At 48.1% G+C, this 16610-nt stretch overlaps 1 protein-coding gene across 1 annotated transcript; it reads left to right on the top strand.

Annotated features, from left to right (window-relative positions):
• The first annotated feature begins 336 nt into the window (after nt 1–336).
• CUNH11orf91 (chromosome unknown C11orf91 homolog) lies at nt 337–2693 on the top strand. Its single transcript, XM_015477754.2, is given in 3 exon segments — nt 337–921; nt 923–1169; nt 2437–2693. Coding segments are annotated over 3 exon segments (579 nt in total). The 5' UTR covers nt 337–675; the 3' UTR covers nt 2523–2693.
• The last annotated feature ends 13917 nt before the right edge of the window (nt 2694–16610 follow it).

Here is a 16610-nt window from a genome sequence, read left to right as displayed (position 1 = left end):
ACTTCATCATTTCCTTCAGGGCCATTACAAATCCAGACCAGAATTCTGTTTTCCAAAATCTTCTACGACACTGCTAAGTGTGCCGGAGAAACATGGATTGGTTCTAACAGCCATTCCCAACCAATCCTCTTCTCCTTTGCTTCGCCACTGTGGAGAATGAGCAGTCAGACACTTTTTTCTCCGGGGCTCTGCAGCGAGGAGTGGTTACTAAGGCAATGAGGGAAGTGTGCTGGCGCAGGGGGAGACTGTTGGGAAACATTTTCTCTCCCTGATAAAAGGAGAGAAAGGCTGAAAAAGGTTTTCTCTCGCAGCCTGGGCCAACTCCTTGCTTTCTGTTTCTGGGTAAGATGGACACGTACAGGCTGGAGGAACCGAAGAGCAGCGGGAGCAGCCGAGGGGAAGGGCTGGAAGAAGCGCGCTGCGTTAAACCGCGGGTTCGGCCTTGGGGCGTGGCTTTCCCACCATAGAGGCGAGCCCTGACGTCAATGGGCGGGCCACGTTCTGGGGCGTGGCCTCCGGGCTTCAGAGCACCGCCTGTCTAGGGCGGGGCTGGAGAGAAAGGGTGGGGCCGCGCTCCGTCGGGGCGTGGCCTGTGGAACCCGAGAACCCCGGCGACACGGGGCCCCGGCGCGAGTCGGGGCGCGGGTTTCTCCCACGCAGCCTCTCATTCAAAAGATGCCGAAGGGGCGGCGCGGCAGTCAGAGCCCCACGATGAGCCAGCGGCCGGCTCCGCCCCTCTATTTCCCTTCCCTCTACGACCGCGGCATCTCCTCGTCCCCGCTCAGCGACTTTAACATCTGGAAGAAGCTCTTCGTGCCGCTGAAGGCGGGCGGGGCGCCGGCCGGTGGGGTGGCTGGGGGCCGACCCCTGCCTCAGGGACCTCCGGCCCCGGCCCCTCCGCCGCCGCCGCCTGGCCTCGGTCCCCCCGAGCGAGCGCCCCTGCCCTCCGCCGTGGCCCTCCGGCCTGGCCTCCATCCCCTACGAGCCACTGCGCTTCTTCTACTCGCCGCCTCCGGGCCCCGAGGGGGCTGCTTCACCCCTGGCCCCCGGCCCCGCCACCCCACGGCTTGCCTCCGCCTCCCACCCGGAGGAGTTGTGCGAGCTGGAGATCCGAATTAAGGAGCTGGAGCTGCTCACCATCACTGGGGATGGCTTCGACTCCCAGCGCTGTGCGTGACCCCCTCAGGGGCCACCTGAGCCCATCCTTTTTTGCCCTGGCTCCCTCGTTGGCTCCATGCTGAGCCCCACAATGTGGCTTTAGGCTCAGACTCCAGTCCCCAGGAGTCCCTGATCCAAAATCTGTCCCCCAGAACCCAGACCCGCGCCCCCATCCTGGATTTCAACCGACTCCTCCCTGCAACCACACTTCTGAAATTTTTGGACCCTTTAGTCTCAAACTACATCCTGAACTATTCTGTTAATCTGGATTCTAAACCCCACACCTGAAACATCACCAGCCACTACCCGCATTCTGAACTTTAATCCTGCACAATAATACCCCATCCCTGAGTATGGAGCTTCACCTACCACAGACAGCTCTTATCTCTAGAGAAGTTAACCTTTAATGTTCACTCTTAAACTGGAGTCTTCTGGAGGGAGGTGGGGGAAGTAGGTGAGGATCAGTTGTAGTGTCTGTAAGGGGAACCCCAGAGACATTCACTTTTCAGTGCTGGAGGGCTGCCTCCCTGTGTCCCTTTAGTCCCTCACCAAGGTCCTGGACTTTGCTATCTGGTTTTAGATTCAAAGTCTTAGGGATATAGACCAGGCCAGACCAGGTGTGCTCATGTGGGCAGGTATCCTCTGGTGTGGGAGCCAATTTCTCCATGTCGAAGGGTAAGATGGTTTGGGGCCTATTGCACAGTAGAGTGTTCAGTAGCCATAAACTGCCCTTTCCCATCCCTGTTCTGGCTAAAGACCACTCCAACTGCCCCCCAATATCACCACATTCACACAAACCAAACTGGTTGCCCTTGCCACACAAGGAAGGGAAGTATGAAATAACCTAAGTGCTTAGGTCCATGGGGCCATGAGAATAGTTCTGATTCATCAGACACCCTGTAACATACCTTTTCTTATAGCCATGGAAGGAAAACAATCCCTAGAAAACTTGGGTTTGTCTAACTCCTGCATTTCTTTATTTTAAAAAAATTTAAAATTTATGTGGTGCTGAGGTTCAAACTCAGTGCCTCACGTCCTAGGCACGTACTACCACTGAGCTACAACTCCAGCCCAAACTCCTGGATTTCTTGACACTGTATTTCCCCATTAGATGTGTTTTGGCTATTAGGTTTTTCCCACCCACTCCTCACCCCTGCCTTGGATCACAGATGGTTTGGGGCTCACATAGGGAGCACAGTTGCTTCCTAGAAGCTTGCTTAGGAAGAGTTAGGCAAAGTCCTCCTTTCTACTACAGCTGTTTGTTTTGCTCTCCTGCAGATAAATTCCTGAAGGCGCTAAAAGATGAGAAGTTACAAGGACTGAAGACCAGGCAACCTGGAAAGAAGTCGGCCTCTCTGTCCTGAGCTGCTGCCCTCCAGAGCTGGGAAGCCGCCTCCATAGGTGTTAGTGCTTAGATAATGTCTCCCATTTGTTGTCATTTCAAAGATGGTTATTTTCTGTTCTGTATTTACTGCTGTTCTTGTTGCTCCCAGCACATACTTCACATACAATACCCACTTGTGTGGTAAATCTCATGGTCTCTCTCCTCTGTGCCGCTGCTGGGGGAAGTCCCTTATAGGGTATTGAAGCTGCTGCTAAGCCAGCATTCAGAGTTTCCTGACATGAGAGGAAGGGCCCCCCAATATCACCACATTCACACAAACCAGAAGGATGGATGTGTAGGAGGGAATTAGAAGAAACCAAGGGCAATAGATATTCGGTTCTGCTGCTGTATCTCTAGAGGCTCAGAAAGGTTCTTTGAGGACCAGAACTAAAACCAGATGTTTTTCCCCTAAAAACATCTTTTAGTCCATGCGAGTGTTTAGTGTTTTATTTTTTGTTTTAAAAAATATTTTTTTTGGAACACAAAACTCTCTACTAGTCTTATCAAAGCCATGATCCTTCCTAGAAATTCATGTGTAGTATTCAAGAAATACTTGTCAAGTGCTGTTGTATGTCCATGCCCCTTCCTTAGAATGGGGTCAGGAGACAGACTGACAGGTAGTATTTTAAATAAGCAAACTACAATATGGTATCAAGAAGATAACATGCTTAGGAGGATAAAACAAAGTAGTAGGGTAAGAAGAAGATCAGAGGAAGGCAAAGCAGAATTTCAAATAGGGTTTCTTTTTGGAGGGGAGGGGTATTGGGGATTGAACTCCGCAGCACTCAACCACTGAGCCACATCCTCAGCCCTATTTTATATTATTTAGAGTCAGGATCTCACTGAGTTGCTTAGCATTTCGCTGTTGCTGAGGCTGGCTTTGAACTCTAGATCCTCCTGCCTCAGCTTCCCCAGCTGCTGGGATTACAGGGTGTGCTACAGTATCCAGCTCAAATAGGGTTTCTTGAGAGGTACTTTTCAACAAGGTTTGGAAGAGATTGAGGGTCATAGCCATGTAGAAACCTGGAGGAATGTTCCAGGCAGATGGGCCTAAGGGGGAGCATGCCAGCATTGTTGAAAGGCAGCCAACAGCCCAGATGACTGGAGCAGGAGGTGAGAAGAGAGAGTGGTGGGCGTGAGTCCAGAGGGGGCCCATGTGTGTAGGATCTTACAGCCCTGATGAGGACATCAACCTTTACTCCAAGTGGCAGTGGTTAGATGGCTTTCAGCCAAGGTGTGACATGATCTGACTTGTAGGTTAAAGATTCTTCCTATGCCTGTGAATAGACCATAGGGCTTTCAGCTGGCAAATGGGAAGAGCATTTAAGAGGTTGTAGTGATTAGTGGCCCTAAAAAAATGATGCTGCAATGAGGGGGTTGGAATACAGGGTTACTGAGGTCTGAGACAGGAGACCACAGGTTTGGGGGAGAAGATCAGCTATTTAGTCTGAGATAAGTGAGGCTCGCCTGTCTAGACATCTAGACTTGGTAATGGAGATGCTATGTAGCTGGAGGCTATTTAAGCCTGGAGTTCAGAGGAAGGCTTGGACTGGGGCTATAAGTTGCGGAGTTGCCGGGTGTGTAGGTGTATTTGAAGGGTGAGATCAAGTGAGACCAGCAAGGGAGTGAGTGTAGGAAGAAAGAGAGCCAATTATAGAGTATCTCTAATCCCAAATCCAAGATGCTCCAAAACCAAAAACTTTTTGAGCATATGTGACACCATAGTGGAAAATTTACATCATGAAAGTATTTTATGGACAAAATTACTTAAGATATGGTATAAGACTTCCTTCAGGTTATGTGTTGGCCCCCTTTCCAACACTGTTGCATTGAGGATTCATTTTCCAGCGTGAATTTTGGAGGGAACAGGAACAGACCATAGTGGGAGTGGTGGTGGGGGGATTTAGCTCCTAGCAGAGAGATTGGCTTTAGAGGAGAGTACGGATGATCCATCTGCAGCGATAGGAAGCTACATCTATGGTATAGGGGTGTAGATGCCAGTGAGTAAGTCAGGTGGTGGGAACCCTGGGAGTTGTATATTCACACACACAAGCATGTGCAGCAACCTCCAGCTTAAGGATGCAAATGCGCATGCCTGCAAGTCTGGAAACCCTGCAACTGAAGACAGGAAGCCAAGGGAGACTATGGGGAACAGACACCTAGCTCCAGTCAGTATTGCCAAGATAGGAATGTGGGCACAGGGTAAATAAGGGCTCCTTGTTTCTCAATCTCAGCAGTGAATTCAGATGTTTACAAAACACTATGCAGGTACGTAGACCAAATAAAGACTATATAAATTCTCCCTAGAGTTGGCAGACTCAGCTCTGCCTACAGGAGCCCTCCCATCCTGCGTGGGGATTTGGAGCCCTATCTCTCCTTCCTGGAAGATGCCAGATTCGAGCCCAGGCTGATTGCTGCTAGAGAAGCTCTCTTGCTTTCCCAGAAAATTTCAGGCTCACCAGACCAGTAATGGGAAGGGGCTGAAGAATCTTAACGAGAAGGGAAGGGGCTGAAGAATCTTAACGAGAACAAATAAGAATAAACCAAGCATGGAGAAAACCCAGTACAGAGATCATATGTAGACAGATATGTCCAGGGGGCCTTGTTTTTCCATTCTCTCTCCAGAGTCCAGACAGCCCCACCCAGAACATACTCATAAAGTGGCCATTTAGTAAGTTCCCACGTGTGCTAGGCACAGGAAGGCAGTTGATGGGAGTGATCTCATCTGCTGCTCCCCACCACCTTGTGACAGATGGGTCCTATTCTTGGCATGTTTTAAAAGTGAGGAAGTAGGGTCTCTGAGAGGTTAAGTGACTTACCCTCAGGCACAGAGCCAGGACATGGCAGAGCCAGGGTGGAACTCAGGTCTGTAAGACTGCTCAAATGATCCTCTGTGAGGTACAGATGCAGAAGCTCCTAAAACAGAAGTATCTGGCATTTCTTCCAAGAAGTTCAGATCCCTTTGCATCTCTTGGTGCCTTGGGAATAACAGGTGACAGGGCAAGCCATCAAGGACAGTGATCCCGGTATCTTCTCAGCCCTGATGCCTCAGTTTCCCCCCCCACACACACACACAGCTGTAAGTGAACTTGCAGCAGGGTCCCCCACTCAGGACTCCCTGCTACAGTACAGGTGAGCCAGGCAGCTGCCATTAGACCTCATTCCCACCAACTCCCACTGGCCCATTTCCTGCAGACCAGAGCTGGAGAAGCAAACAGGTTCACAGCTTAGTCTTAAAGTCCCAGCTCTCATTAGCACTTGGGAGTTCTTGTGGAGGCCTTGAATGGGCTCAGTGGTAGCCAGGGGTATGGGTGGGGCAGGGGTGGCCTAAGTGCCGTCCATGTGGCATATGTCTTTTCAACCCAGATTTAAATTCTGGGTTTCCAGTTTCAGGGGAAAAAAGAATCTGGAAAAGGCCAAAGAGGAGTTCACAGTAGGAGCATATAATCAATACAAAATTTCAGAAAGGATGTACAGGTTCTGGAGATCTGTTGTACAGCATGTGACTATAGTTAATAATCATATATTATGTTAAAACAATATAATCTCTACTTAATGGCAATTTCTAGGCATCACACATAACATTAAGCTTTTTACATGGACCATTTCACTTAATACCCATAATGATCCTATAGGGTAGAGACCGCTATCCTCATTTTATAGGTGACCAAAATTGAGGCACCAAGAAATAAAGTAATGTGGCCACAATATTACAGCTAGTAAATACAATTCAGACAGGGGCCAGTTCCAGAGCCTGCATTCTTACTTGCTGGGCCACAAAGCCCCCATGTGAACACCCTGAACAGAGCAGAGTGGGAAGTGTGGGTGACGGTAAATTGGGTTCTGGCAGGAAACAGTGACACACAAAAATTGGATAATTCAAAAGAGTTTAATAAAGCAATGGTGCTAGGCCAGGGGCAGTGACGCACGCCTGTAATCTCAGCTAAAATCAGAAGGCTGAAGCAGGAGGATTGAAATGAAGTTTAAGGCCTGCCTTACCAATTTAGCAAAACCTTGTCTCAAAGGAGGGTGGTAGCACTGGGGATATAGCTTAGAGGTAAAACACTCTTGGGTTCAATTCCCAGTACTCCCTCACCCCCAGCCCTCAAATAAATAAAGGGAACTGTACTACAGACTGACTGATTGTGCCTCTTACATGTTGAGACCTATGCCTGACGTGATGGTGTTAAGAGGTAGGGACTTAGAAGGTTGATTAGATCTCGAGGTAAGACACTTATGGATGAGATAAATGCCCTTATAAAAGAGTCCCCTCTCTGGGGACTCTCTGGGGACTCTTTTATAAGGGTATTAATCTCAGCCAAAAGGCCTTTCCTTCCCTCCTTCCACCATGTGAGGTCACAGCTAAAAGGCACTATCTAGGAACCTGACCCTCATCAGACAGAATCTGGCAGCACCTTGATCTTGGACTTAGCCTCCAGAATTATAAGAAATAAGCTTCTGTTGTTTAGAAGCTATCCAACATAACTCCCCATTACCGACAAAGACAGGCTCTTGACTATGAAAGGCAGGGCGGGAAACCACCAGCAAGAGTAAGGGGAGGGAGGAACAGAGAGCCTGTGGTAAGAGACCCTGCAGAACAGGAGGTGTGGCCCTTGCATAAAGCCACAATCAGTCCCAGTGACCCTGCCGGGAAGGAGCACAACCTGCAAGAGATCAGGGTGAGGAGAGTAGGTCCAGGATATTTTAATAAGCATGAATACTAGCAGGCATGTGTTTGGGACTGGCTGAGTTGCTGCCCACAACTTACCAAGTAAGGGTGGGTGAGTGGGGTGAGTTCCTAGGAATGCATGGACCCAGTCCTGGCATCTACCACTCGCCCCACAGCTTGCCCAGTTTTGGTCATAACTCCTGTTATCAGCATCCAGTAGGATGGGGATCGTGTGATTGTCAGCTTCTCCAGAACAACATGGAATGGAAGAGGTTGTTCCCCCAAAGGAAAATATGCATGGGGAAGTGTGATGGCAGGAACACCCATTGCCGGGTATACTGGATAAGCAGGGTGGCTTGGAGGAACCAGTATGTGTGGCTCACAAGAGCAGATTATCCGATGTTCAAGAATTTTGTGAACTGTTAAACACAACTATTATTAAAAAATTAAATGGCATTAACTTACAATTGAACTCTATTTAAAACTAAGATAAATATTGACAGTTCATCATTTCCTATATACGTATATGTATATTGCTATATTTTACTATTATCTGTGCTCTTGAGGCTGTTTATGCCTAATGCATCTGTAGGTTGGCAATAACTACGTAATGGTATGCCCATGTGAATGCCTTCCTAATGATGTTGTGTTGGCACCTTGAAGTTGGCCACAGTGAGAGTATGTACATATGGAAATTGTCAGATTATGGAAACTGGCAGATCAGGGTTGTTTTTGCCCCCCCCCAACAAGAGTTGGGTGTTTAACACTTATTAGCACAACTCCTGCTAAGTGGGGGACAAAAGCACCACTTAATTTATGGCTGAGTTGAGAGACTGTTGCTTCAGAATGTTCAAAGTTGAGCTGAAAATAGAAGTGAGGCTTGCAGCTGCTTCCAGCCTGGTTTGCCCACTCAGTGACAGATGTGGACAGGCAGGAAAGAAGTTGGTCCTGCCTGCCCGCGATGACAGGCTGACCTGGGTGTGCCTATTATACAGACTCAAGGAGAGGATGGAAAAACGCAGGATGGTACTGACTGTCTATTGATGGAAATGGGGCCAAGGAATGTTCTAGACCTGACCTATCAGATTAGCCATTTCTACCTTCCAGAAACCAGGGTAAGCAGAGGAACAGCCTGTAGAGGAGGGCTGAGCCCTTCCCCTCCAGTGGCAGCTGAGGGAGAGGATGGAACATGAAACCTAATAGAACACGCGGCCAGCTATTTATATCATGATCTCTCTTTTCCATCCTGACCCTAATCCTGACAGCAATACAGATTCCAGCATGTTGGAAAAACTTTCTGCTATCTTAGTCATCTTTGCCTCCTGACATGTGACAAAGGAGTCAGGCCTGAGGGTCTGTGAGGGCTGGTTTCTGGGAACAGGAGGAAGAGAGATCCAGTGGCTGCTTCAAAGCTTCCTATCCCACTGAGAGCTATGCTGGTGCCTCAGGACACTGGCCTTTTCCCTTCAGTGATATCCTGATTCTGTCACTCACCAGGTATGTGACCTTAGGAAAGTTACCTAACCTTTCTGAACCTATTTTCTCATCTGTAGAATGGAGACCATTCTCCCAGGATGGCTGTGTGTGGTGGGTGGACGACAAATAAGATGACAGACGGGAAACTTCCACGAATTGGGAGTCCCAGTCTGCGGAGGACACAGCCCCCACTGTTGAGCTGCACGGGTGTAGGAGTGGTGGGGGCCGCCAGGCATGAGCTGGAGGGAGGCCAGGCCAGCAGGAATGGAGAAGCGCTGGATTTTCCCCACCCTAGAGCTCAGCCCTCACCCAGTGGTGAGGGGGTGAGTGCCTGGGAGGGAGGCAGGCTGGGGCGAGGGTAACTCTACTAGAGCGAGCCAGCACATTCTTCCCAGGCAGGATGGCATCTCACGTCCAACAAACAAGACCAAAAGGCTCCACCAGAGGTGGTGCAGAAGGGAGGGCCGATGGCCATTAACGGGTCCTTTCATTCCATCCATGGATATGAGCACACCCATGGAGATGGCCATGTGGCACCTGGAGGGAAGGTGACTAGACAGGAATCCAGAAAATCTATGACATAAAGCAGGAGAATCTCCTAGTCCAGGGCTCTTTTGGTAGTGTCGGGGGAAGGGAGGACAGAGGGCCACCCTAGCTAGCTAGCTTCCTTAAGTAAGGAGCGTGGCGGACAGTAGGGCTCTTTGGTTATAAGCAATAGAAACTAACCAAGGGGAACTTCAACGATAGCTGTGCCAACATTTAGGAGGAACAGAAGGGGACACTGCTGCTGTCCAACTCAGCTCCAGCTGCCATTTCTTGGAGAGCAAATGCGTTTGGCCCAGTCTGTGTCACGCTGCCATCTCTGTCCACGTTGGGGAGGTGATGAGGGTTCTGTGGTTGCAGCCCCTCCCCACCTTGAACCATTTGGAGCTGGAGAGCAGTTTCCTACCCAAACAAGGACCCTGGCAGACAATGCCACCGCATGTCCCCTTCCTGAACCTCACGTGGATTGGCATCTGCCTGGGAGCCACCAGGAATCCAGGCCGCTCACCTCCCAGCTTGTTCTGCTGTCCCCTCCTGCCTTTTGCAGTCAGCTTCCTCACAACTGAGCTCCTGGGTAGCTCAGAGGAGTGACATTGGGTTCCAGGTGGACACAGTGGTGAGCAGGAGGTTCTCTCTAAAGAAGAGCAGTGTGTGATCACATGACCCTGGTTTATGTGTCCCCAGATTGTGAATCACATAACTCCCTCTCCAACTCTGAGTACTGAGTGAAAGAAGGGCCAGAGAGAGGCCAGGTAGAACCTGCCCTTGGAAGGAAGCAGAAACCGAGATGTACTCCCCTCCCAATGGCTGGGGTGTCACTTCTTCTAGGGAGTCTTCCTGGATTCTTCTCCCCAGCTTGGGTTCTGTGTCCCTGCTCTGAGCTTCCTTTGCACTCGGAGCCTCCTGCCTCCTGGGACTTATCACCAGCTCCCCCGCTCCTCTGTGACTGGGGCAAGGGCTGCTGTCATCATCGTCCTCCTGAGCGTGGGGTTTTTGCACAACACTCCTGTGCTTGTTGAGTATGTGGATGGCTGTGGACCAAAAAAGGAAACACAGCTTCTGGTCTTACAGTGTGACTTTTGGCCCAATCTGTTGAAACATTAATTTGCATAATCACAAGAAAGGATGATCACAAAGTCACAAGAAAGGATGATCTAGATATAACAATATCCTAGGGACCATCTGGGTCAGGTGGCTCTTTATGACAGCATGGATTTCACGGTGCCTTGAGTTTTTTACTGAGATTAGGGTCGGGCCTTAGATATCCCTTCTTGTCTGGGAGATGGCATATAATGTAGTGATTAAGATTATTAGCTCTGGGGCCAGACTGCATTGAAATCCCAGCATATACAAGCTGTGTGACTTTGGGAAAAACTACTTAACCTTTCTGTGTCTTCATTCTGTCATCTGAAAAATGAGGGGATTAATAGTACCCAACTTCACAGGTCAGAATGAAGTTTAAATAAGTTAATGTGCAGGAATCTTAGAATAACGTCTAGTTTAAAGCACATACTCAATAAATGTTTGTTACCCCATTGATCTTTTCACAAAAAAGATAATAATAATCATGAATAACCACCCAGGATTATTAATCTCCTCTCAGAGTTTAACTAAATCCAGTACAAACCTTCAGTAGCTCTGGGAACAATGCATGTAAATTTTCATGCAAATGTTCTTCAAATAAAATAGGTTTTCAGCTTCTCTGAGCCCTTTTTCTCACTTCGAAAGTGTGCAGGCAAGTTCTCCCTGCCTGAGGCTGTTGTCAGTTGACTGAGATGATAACATACGTTCATTGCTTGGCTCTGGATGTGGGTGCAGCCCAGGTTCACCCCCTCTTCTTTGCCTCTTTGGGTGCACTGAGCAATTTGCATCAAGGTTTCCAGTCTCCTAATATAAACTCACCACCAGGTGGCAGTAAAGATTTAGAAGTGCACGGAACCCCGCCCCCACCCCCCAACCCACCCTCTAGTCTTCTCACATCCAGGGCTGACATTTAGCTGTCTGTTCATCATTACCTAGAAGAAAATCCAATTTGGAAACCTTTGGGGAGGTGGAGACACTGCAGCCACTGAAGACATTCATTGCAAAAATAAACACAGGGGCGGCCCTGGCCTTTCCCAGAGGCTGCAGTTGGCTTCCTGCTGAGAGCCACAGGGCACGCTGGGTATTCACCCCAGGAAGATGTGCTCTTTTCAAAACTCGTTTCAGGGTGAAGAACCCAGTTCATGTGAATTACAGAAGCCTGACCAGACTCATTGACTCCTTTTTCTGGAGGCCGGAAGTCCAAAATTAAGGTGTCAACTGATTTGATTCTTGGTGAGGACTTTCTTCCTGCCTTATGGATGGCCACATCACACAGTGTCCTCGAATGACATGGAAAAAGAGAGAGCTCTGGTGTCCCTTCCTGTTTTTATAGAGACACTGATCCCTCAGGAGGGCTCCACCCTCATGACCTCATCTAAACACAATTATCTCCAAATAATCCACCTCCAAATCACTTTAGGGACTGGGGTTTCAGTATGGGAACCGGTGGCAGGCTGGAGGCAGGTTCCTTTCATAGCACTATCTAAAGTATGTACCCAGTAACTGTGTGCTGTTCTGCTGTTTAGCTCCCTAGTTCCTATTATGCAGGCATACATCTAATATCTATACTATAACTAATGACTATTATCTGTCACTTTTATTATCCATAATGGCTGGATGGTCTAAATGAGCGCTGATAGAACTTTCTGTAACAATCGAAATATTCTTTATCTGTGCCATTTAATAATGGTAGCCATTAGCCACATAGCTATTGAGATTTGACATATGGTCTTTGCAACAGAGAACTGGATTTTAAATTTTATTTCATTTTAATTGTTCAGAATTAAGATCAAATAACCTCATGGAGTTAGTAGCTACCATCATGGACAGCTGAGGTCCATTTTCTCCCTTTCTATGATTGATTAGATTGTGATGTTTGGAAAGAGGGAAGCTTTGAGTTTTAACGAAGGGTTAGTTTCTGGGGTTTACTGTTGTGGGGGCAGACAAAAAAAAAGATAATAAGGCTCAGAGAACTGAAATAACTGCCTAAGGTGACCCGGAGGGTCCATGGTGTGGCCTCCCTGCATCTCCAAGGCTCCAGGTGGTAGTTCCTTCTACCAGGTAAACCTCCAGGAATCCAGGTTCCTTTCTTCTCCCTCCTGGAGGTGATTGGCAAGAGTCATTTGATCATTAGGCAGGCTTACTTGTTCGTAGTGCTCTGCTTAAGCATGTGTGAGCGTGTGTGAGCGTGCATGAGCGTGCGTGTGTGTGTGTGTGAGCATGCATGTGCATATGTGTGCATGAGCAGGCCTTTTGCAGAGGTCATGCAGCCTGTTACATAGGAACAAGGGTGATGTGAGAATCTGAACTATGCCCATCTGACCCCACATCACAGTTTAGGTGCATTTCAAGGACTGAAGTCATTGCATGGTCTTTTAGGAACAAAGAGGCTTAATGCAACCATTGCAACAGGGCCAGCGGGCATTGGAAAAGGTGCCTTGGGGTCTGAGCACAGGATGGGAGGGTGGTGGAGTTTCTCTCAAGCTCTACCATAACGCCACAACCGCCAATGTCAACTGTCAACAGTGAAGCATTGCCTGGTGCCTGTCCCTGTGCTCAGCACTCCATGAACAGCATCTTTTCACGAGGAAGATGTTCTCGACCCCATTTTACAGAGGCACCGAGAGGCACACAGCTAGGATTTGAGTGAGCTGTTCCAAAGCCCGAGGTGTTAAACCTTCAGCTCAATTTTTAGTAACTGGCTTCAAACCATTATTGTCTCCCTGTTTCCTTGTGCTCACCTCAGTGAGCTGATACAAAGGATATCTGCATGGGCAAATGTGACGATCACCGAGACGGGACTCCAAAGTGAAGACCAGCAAGTTTTCTCCGATCACAGGGGAGTGACCTCCACCTTCAGGACACAGCGGCAGGCATGAGGGTGAAAAACCAGTCTCTACCTCAGAGCAAAGCCTGTCCAAGGAAGGGACATGACCTTTGTCCTTGGAAAGACCCACAGAGCACTCCTAGGCACAATTCCCACCCTGCTAAGTTGTTTATCTACAAATGAGGCTAGGTGGGGACCCATAGCAACCCCCTAGCAGCCACCAATCAGCATGAGACAGGGAAATACCTGGGATGCCAGATGACCCTCCCAATAGTTTATGGTGTTGGGAAACCATGTAGTTCAGCACGAACACCCCTCTTGGCTTAAACCAATCAGTTCAAATGAATACCCCTTTTGTACTAACCAATCACCCCTACCCAACTTGTTCCCGCCAGTGAATGTGCTCATCATGTTTTAGAGTTGTTGTTTGATTTTCCCGCGGTGTGTGATGATTTGCTAACAGATGCTGTGATGTATGTGAAGTCCCTGCCTTCCCCAAAGAGTGTATAAAACTGCTGCAAACTCTGGGCTCGGGGCCTCTCAGCGTCATCAGTTGCTGTGTACACGCAGAGGACCAAGCTAGCTTGCAATAAACACCTCTTTGCTGTTTACATCGATCTTGGTCTCTGGTGGTCTTTTGGGGGTCCCGAATTTGAGCATAACAAGGGCAGTCGTGTGGAATCTCCCCTGATGGACTCTTATTTCCATCTGCTCACTGTAGGACTCTGGGAGTTAGTGCCTGCCATTCTAAGCTTCCAGCCACATCTTTAAACGCACCGGGCCCAGGTGCATCTTACGGAGATGGAGACGCTGAGACCAGGGCCTTACGTCCTGGGGCATCGATTGCCCAGAATGGCTCCCAGAGTGGGAGGGAGTTATCACCACACTCAAGAGTATGTGGGGGCTGTGGGCTGTCCCCTCTGTGTCACCTCAGCCAGGTGAGGAGCTTTCCTTTCACAGCACCGTTCACGTCTGCCCAGGTGGGAGTCTGCCCTCTGCACTGGTGGCTTATTGGTGTCCCAGGCTGTTGAAAAAGGAGGTGGCCCATGGTGGTGGTGGGGGGTGGTGGGTCGGATGAGGCTGAGTACAGGAGCCACTCCTAGGTGATCGATGGGTGAGGCAGCAGCTCTGGAAGACACAGAACTCCCCATGGCTAGAGGGATCCCAGCAGAGGCTACACAGAATCAGCACTCTGTCGTACTGATTGTGGACAATGCTGTGCAGTGGTCAGCTACGCACTCTCTTCTCCCCCCTCTGCAGTGCCTGTGGTCACTGGGTCTTCTTTTCATTCCATAGAAAAGGCTCAGAGAGGAGACGTGAGTTACCTGAAGTCACACAGAGTCAGAATGAGGTCAAGACAAATGTCAAACCGAGGTCTAGAAGGCCCCAAATCCTAAGGTGAGTGTTACAGTTTGGATCTGGAATAGCCGCTGAAGGCCCACATGTTAAAGGCCGAGTCCCCAGCTTGGCGTGTGGTGGAGACTTTAAGGGGTGTGGCCTAGTTGAAAATTTTGTTTCATTGGGGATATCTCTGCAAAGAGGTGGGACACGTGTGCTTCTGATAAAGAGGTAAACAGCCTTGTTCCATTGGGTGCTCCCCACCATGATGTGCTGACTCACCACAGCCCCAAAGCAACAAGGCCAATTGATCATAGACTGAAGCCTCTGAAACCATGAGTCCATATAAACCTTTCCTCTTTTTAAGGTGATTTTCTCAGGTATTTTGTCACAGTGATGAAAAACGGAATCACACAGCAGGGATCCCTCTCAAGTGTGATCCTCCTGCTTGTGACATAGATTCAGAGCCAGTGTAAAATCATTTCATGTCCCATAGTATAAAGATTTTGGTGCCTTTCATCCTACATGTAATTTAAAATAAAACAATCCTAAATGCTAAAATAAGGATAAAAAAGTTCAATAAAGTTGAATCCCCTACCACCACCATGCTGCCCTTTTTTCCCCCTAAAAATAACCAAAAACAAACAAAAAAACCCTCCCCATCTTTCTCTCACTTCTCTATTCTACTCCCTTTTATTTTGAGTACCTGCCTTTTTTGAAGCCCTAATTATGTTTAATCTCTGACCAGGTAAATGATATCACATATAAGATTTATCTTGGTGATGGCTTTTAATCCAACCCCAAAGTTGGATAAATCTCACCAAATCCCCTTCCAACTCAAGGAGCCTGGGATTCTATCATTTCAAAGTCAGCAAGCCGCATTGGTTCATCCCATGACCATGTCTGAGGCCCTGAGAACACTGTAAATGCTCATTAAAATATTTTTCTTGTGGGGGAAATGGGAGAAAGAAATATTGTGAGAAAAGACAAAATTGCAAGCACAAATATCGGCTGACACTTTGGAAGTAAGGTTACCAGTAAGACAATGTGCTTTATTTCACATGTAAATTTGCCAAGAAATAAGCACAATTAAGCTAAATGGAATTGTGCAGCAAAAGAAAGAATCAGTGAAAAGTTCTACCCAGTTTGCCTGTTTGGATTTGCTCCATAGAGTGATATGTTTCAGAGGCTAAATAATAATCTGATACATTTTGAATGGCATGTTATGTATAGGGGTAAAATGAGAGTGTTTGGGGGACTATGTTTCATCCATAAAGTATACGTTTCCTAATGTTCTCACTTGGACTGCATAGAATAGTTCCCACACGGCCATCCCTTCTCTTACATGGGGGCTGCTGATTTCATTGGGTGGCTACAGCTCGGAAATTTGAGAAATCTTCCTCCCCCAAGGGGGGATTCTGTGGGCATCTGACTAATTGGTTCAAGATAATTGAGAAGGAAATCAGAAGATGCAACAGCAAAGTGTGTCCTTTTCTAAATCTGAATGCTTCCAGAAAGAAGTGGATTTGGGTTTTCCTCTGGCTGGCTTTTATGGGTGGAAAATGGTGTGTTTAATGTGCTGGGCTTTGGGTCACAAGGACTAATCTCCTTGACTATGAGCTCTATGAGAGGCAGGAGCTGCGTCTGCTCACTGTTGAATCTCTGTCACTTAGCACTGAGTCTGAGGCATAATAGCTGCTCAGGAAATGTTCACTCTACCAATGATGGACCAAAAGGATGGCTCCCTCAAAGATTCTATCAGAGTTTCCCTGAAGCCCTTCTCCAGGGCTAACGTCTGCTCAGTTATGGTGTCTGGATTCTGGTCTCAGCCCTTACTAGGTCCCTTTCTAAAAGAATCGGTCACAAAGAAGGCTTAAGCTAAAAGGGAAGCAAACTTTTATTCTCCAGGGTCCCTGAATGTTAATACACAAATCAACTTTGGCGACTTGAAGGCTCTTCCCTTTTCACAGTCTTAAACCTACCCAGCCCCTTCCATTCATGCTGCTGAAACTTGACTTAGAAAACGGACTTCCTCAGGAGCTCACAACCAACCTCTGGCTTCATCTCTATGAATCCCAGCAGAAGGAGATAAAGCAAAAAAAAATCCAGCTCAACATTCAGTTTACTGGCAG

Source organism: Marmota marmota, unplaced genomic scaffold (genome assembly GCF_001458135.2).
Source record: "Marmota marmota marmota unplaced genomic scaffold, marMar, whole genome shotgun sequence".
Taxonomy (NCBI): Eukaryota; Metazoa; Chordata; class Mammalia; order Rodentia; family Sciuridae; genus Marmota; species Marmota marmota.
This window is presented reverse-complemented; position numbering and strand designations above follow the sequence as displayed.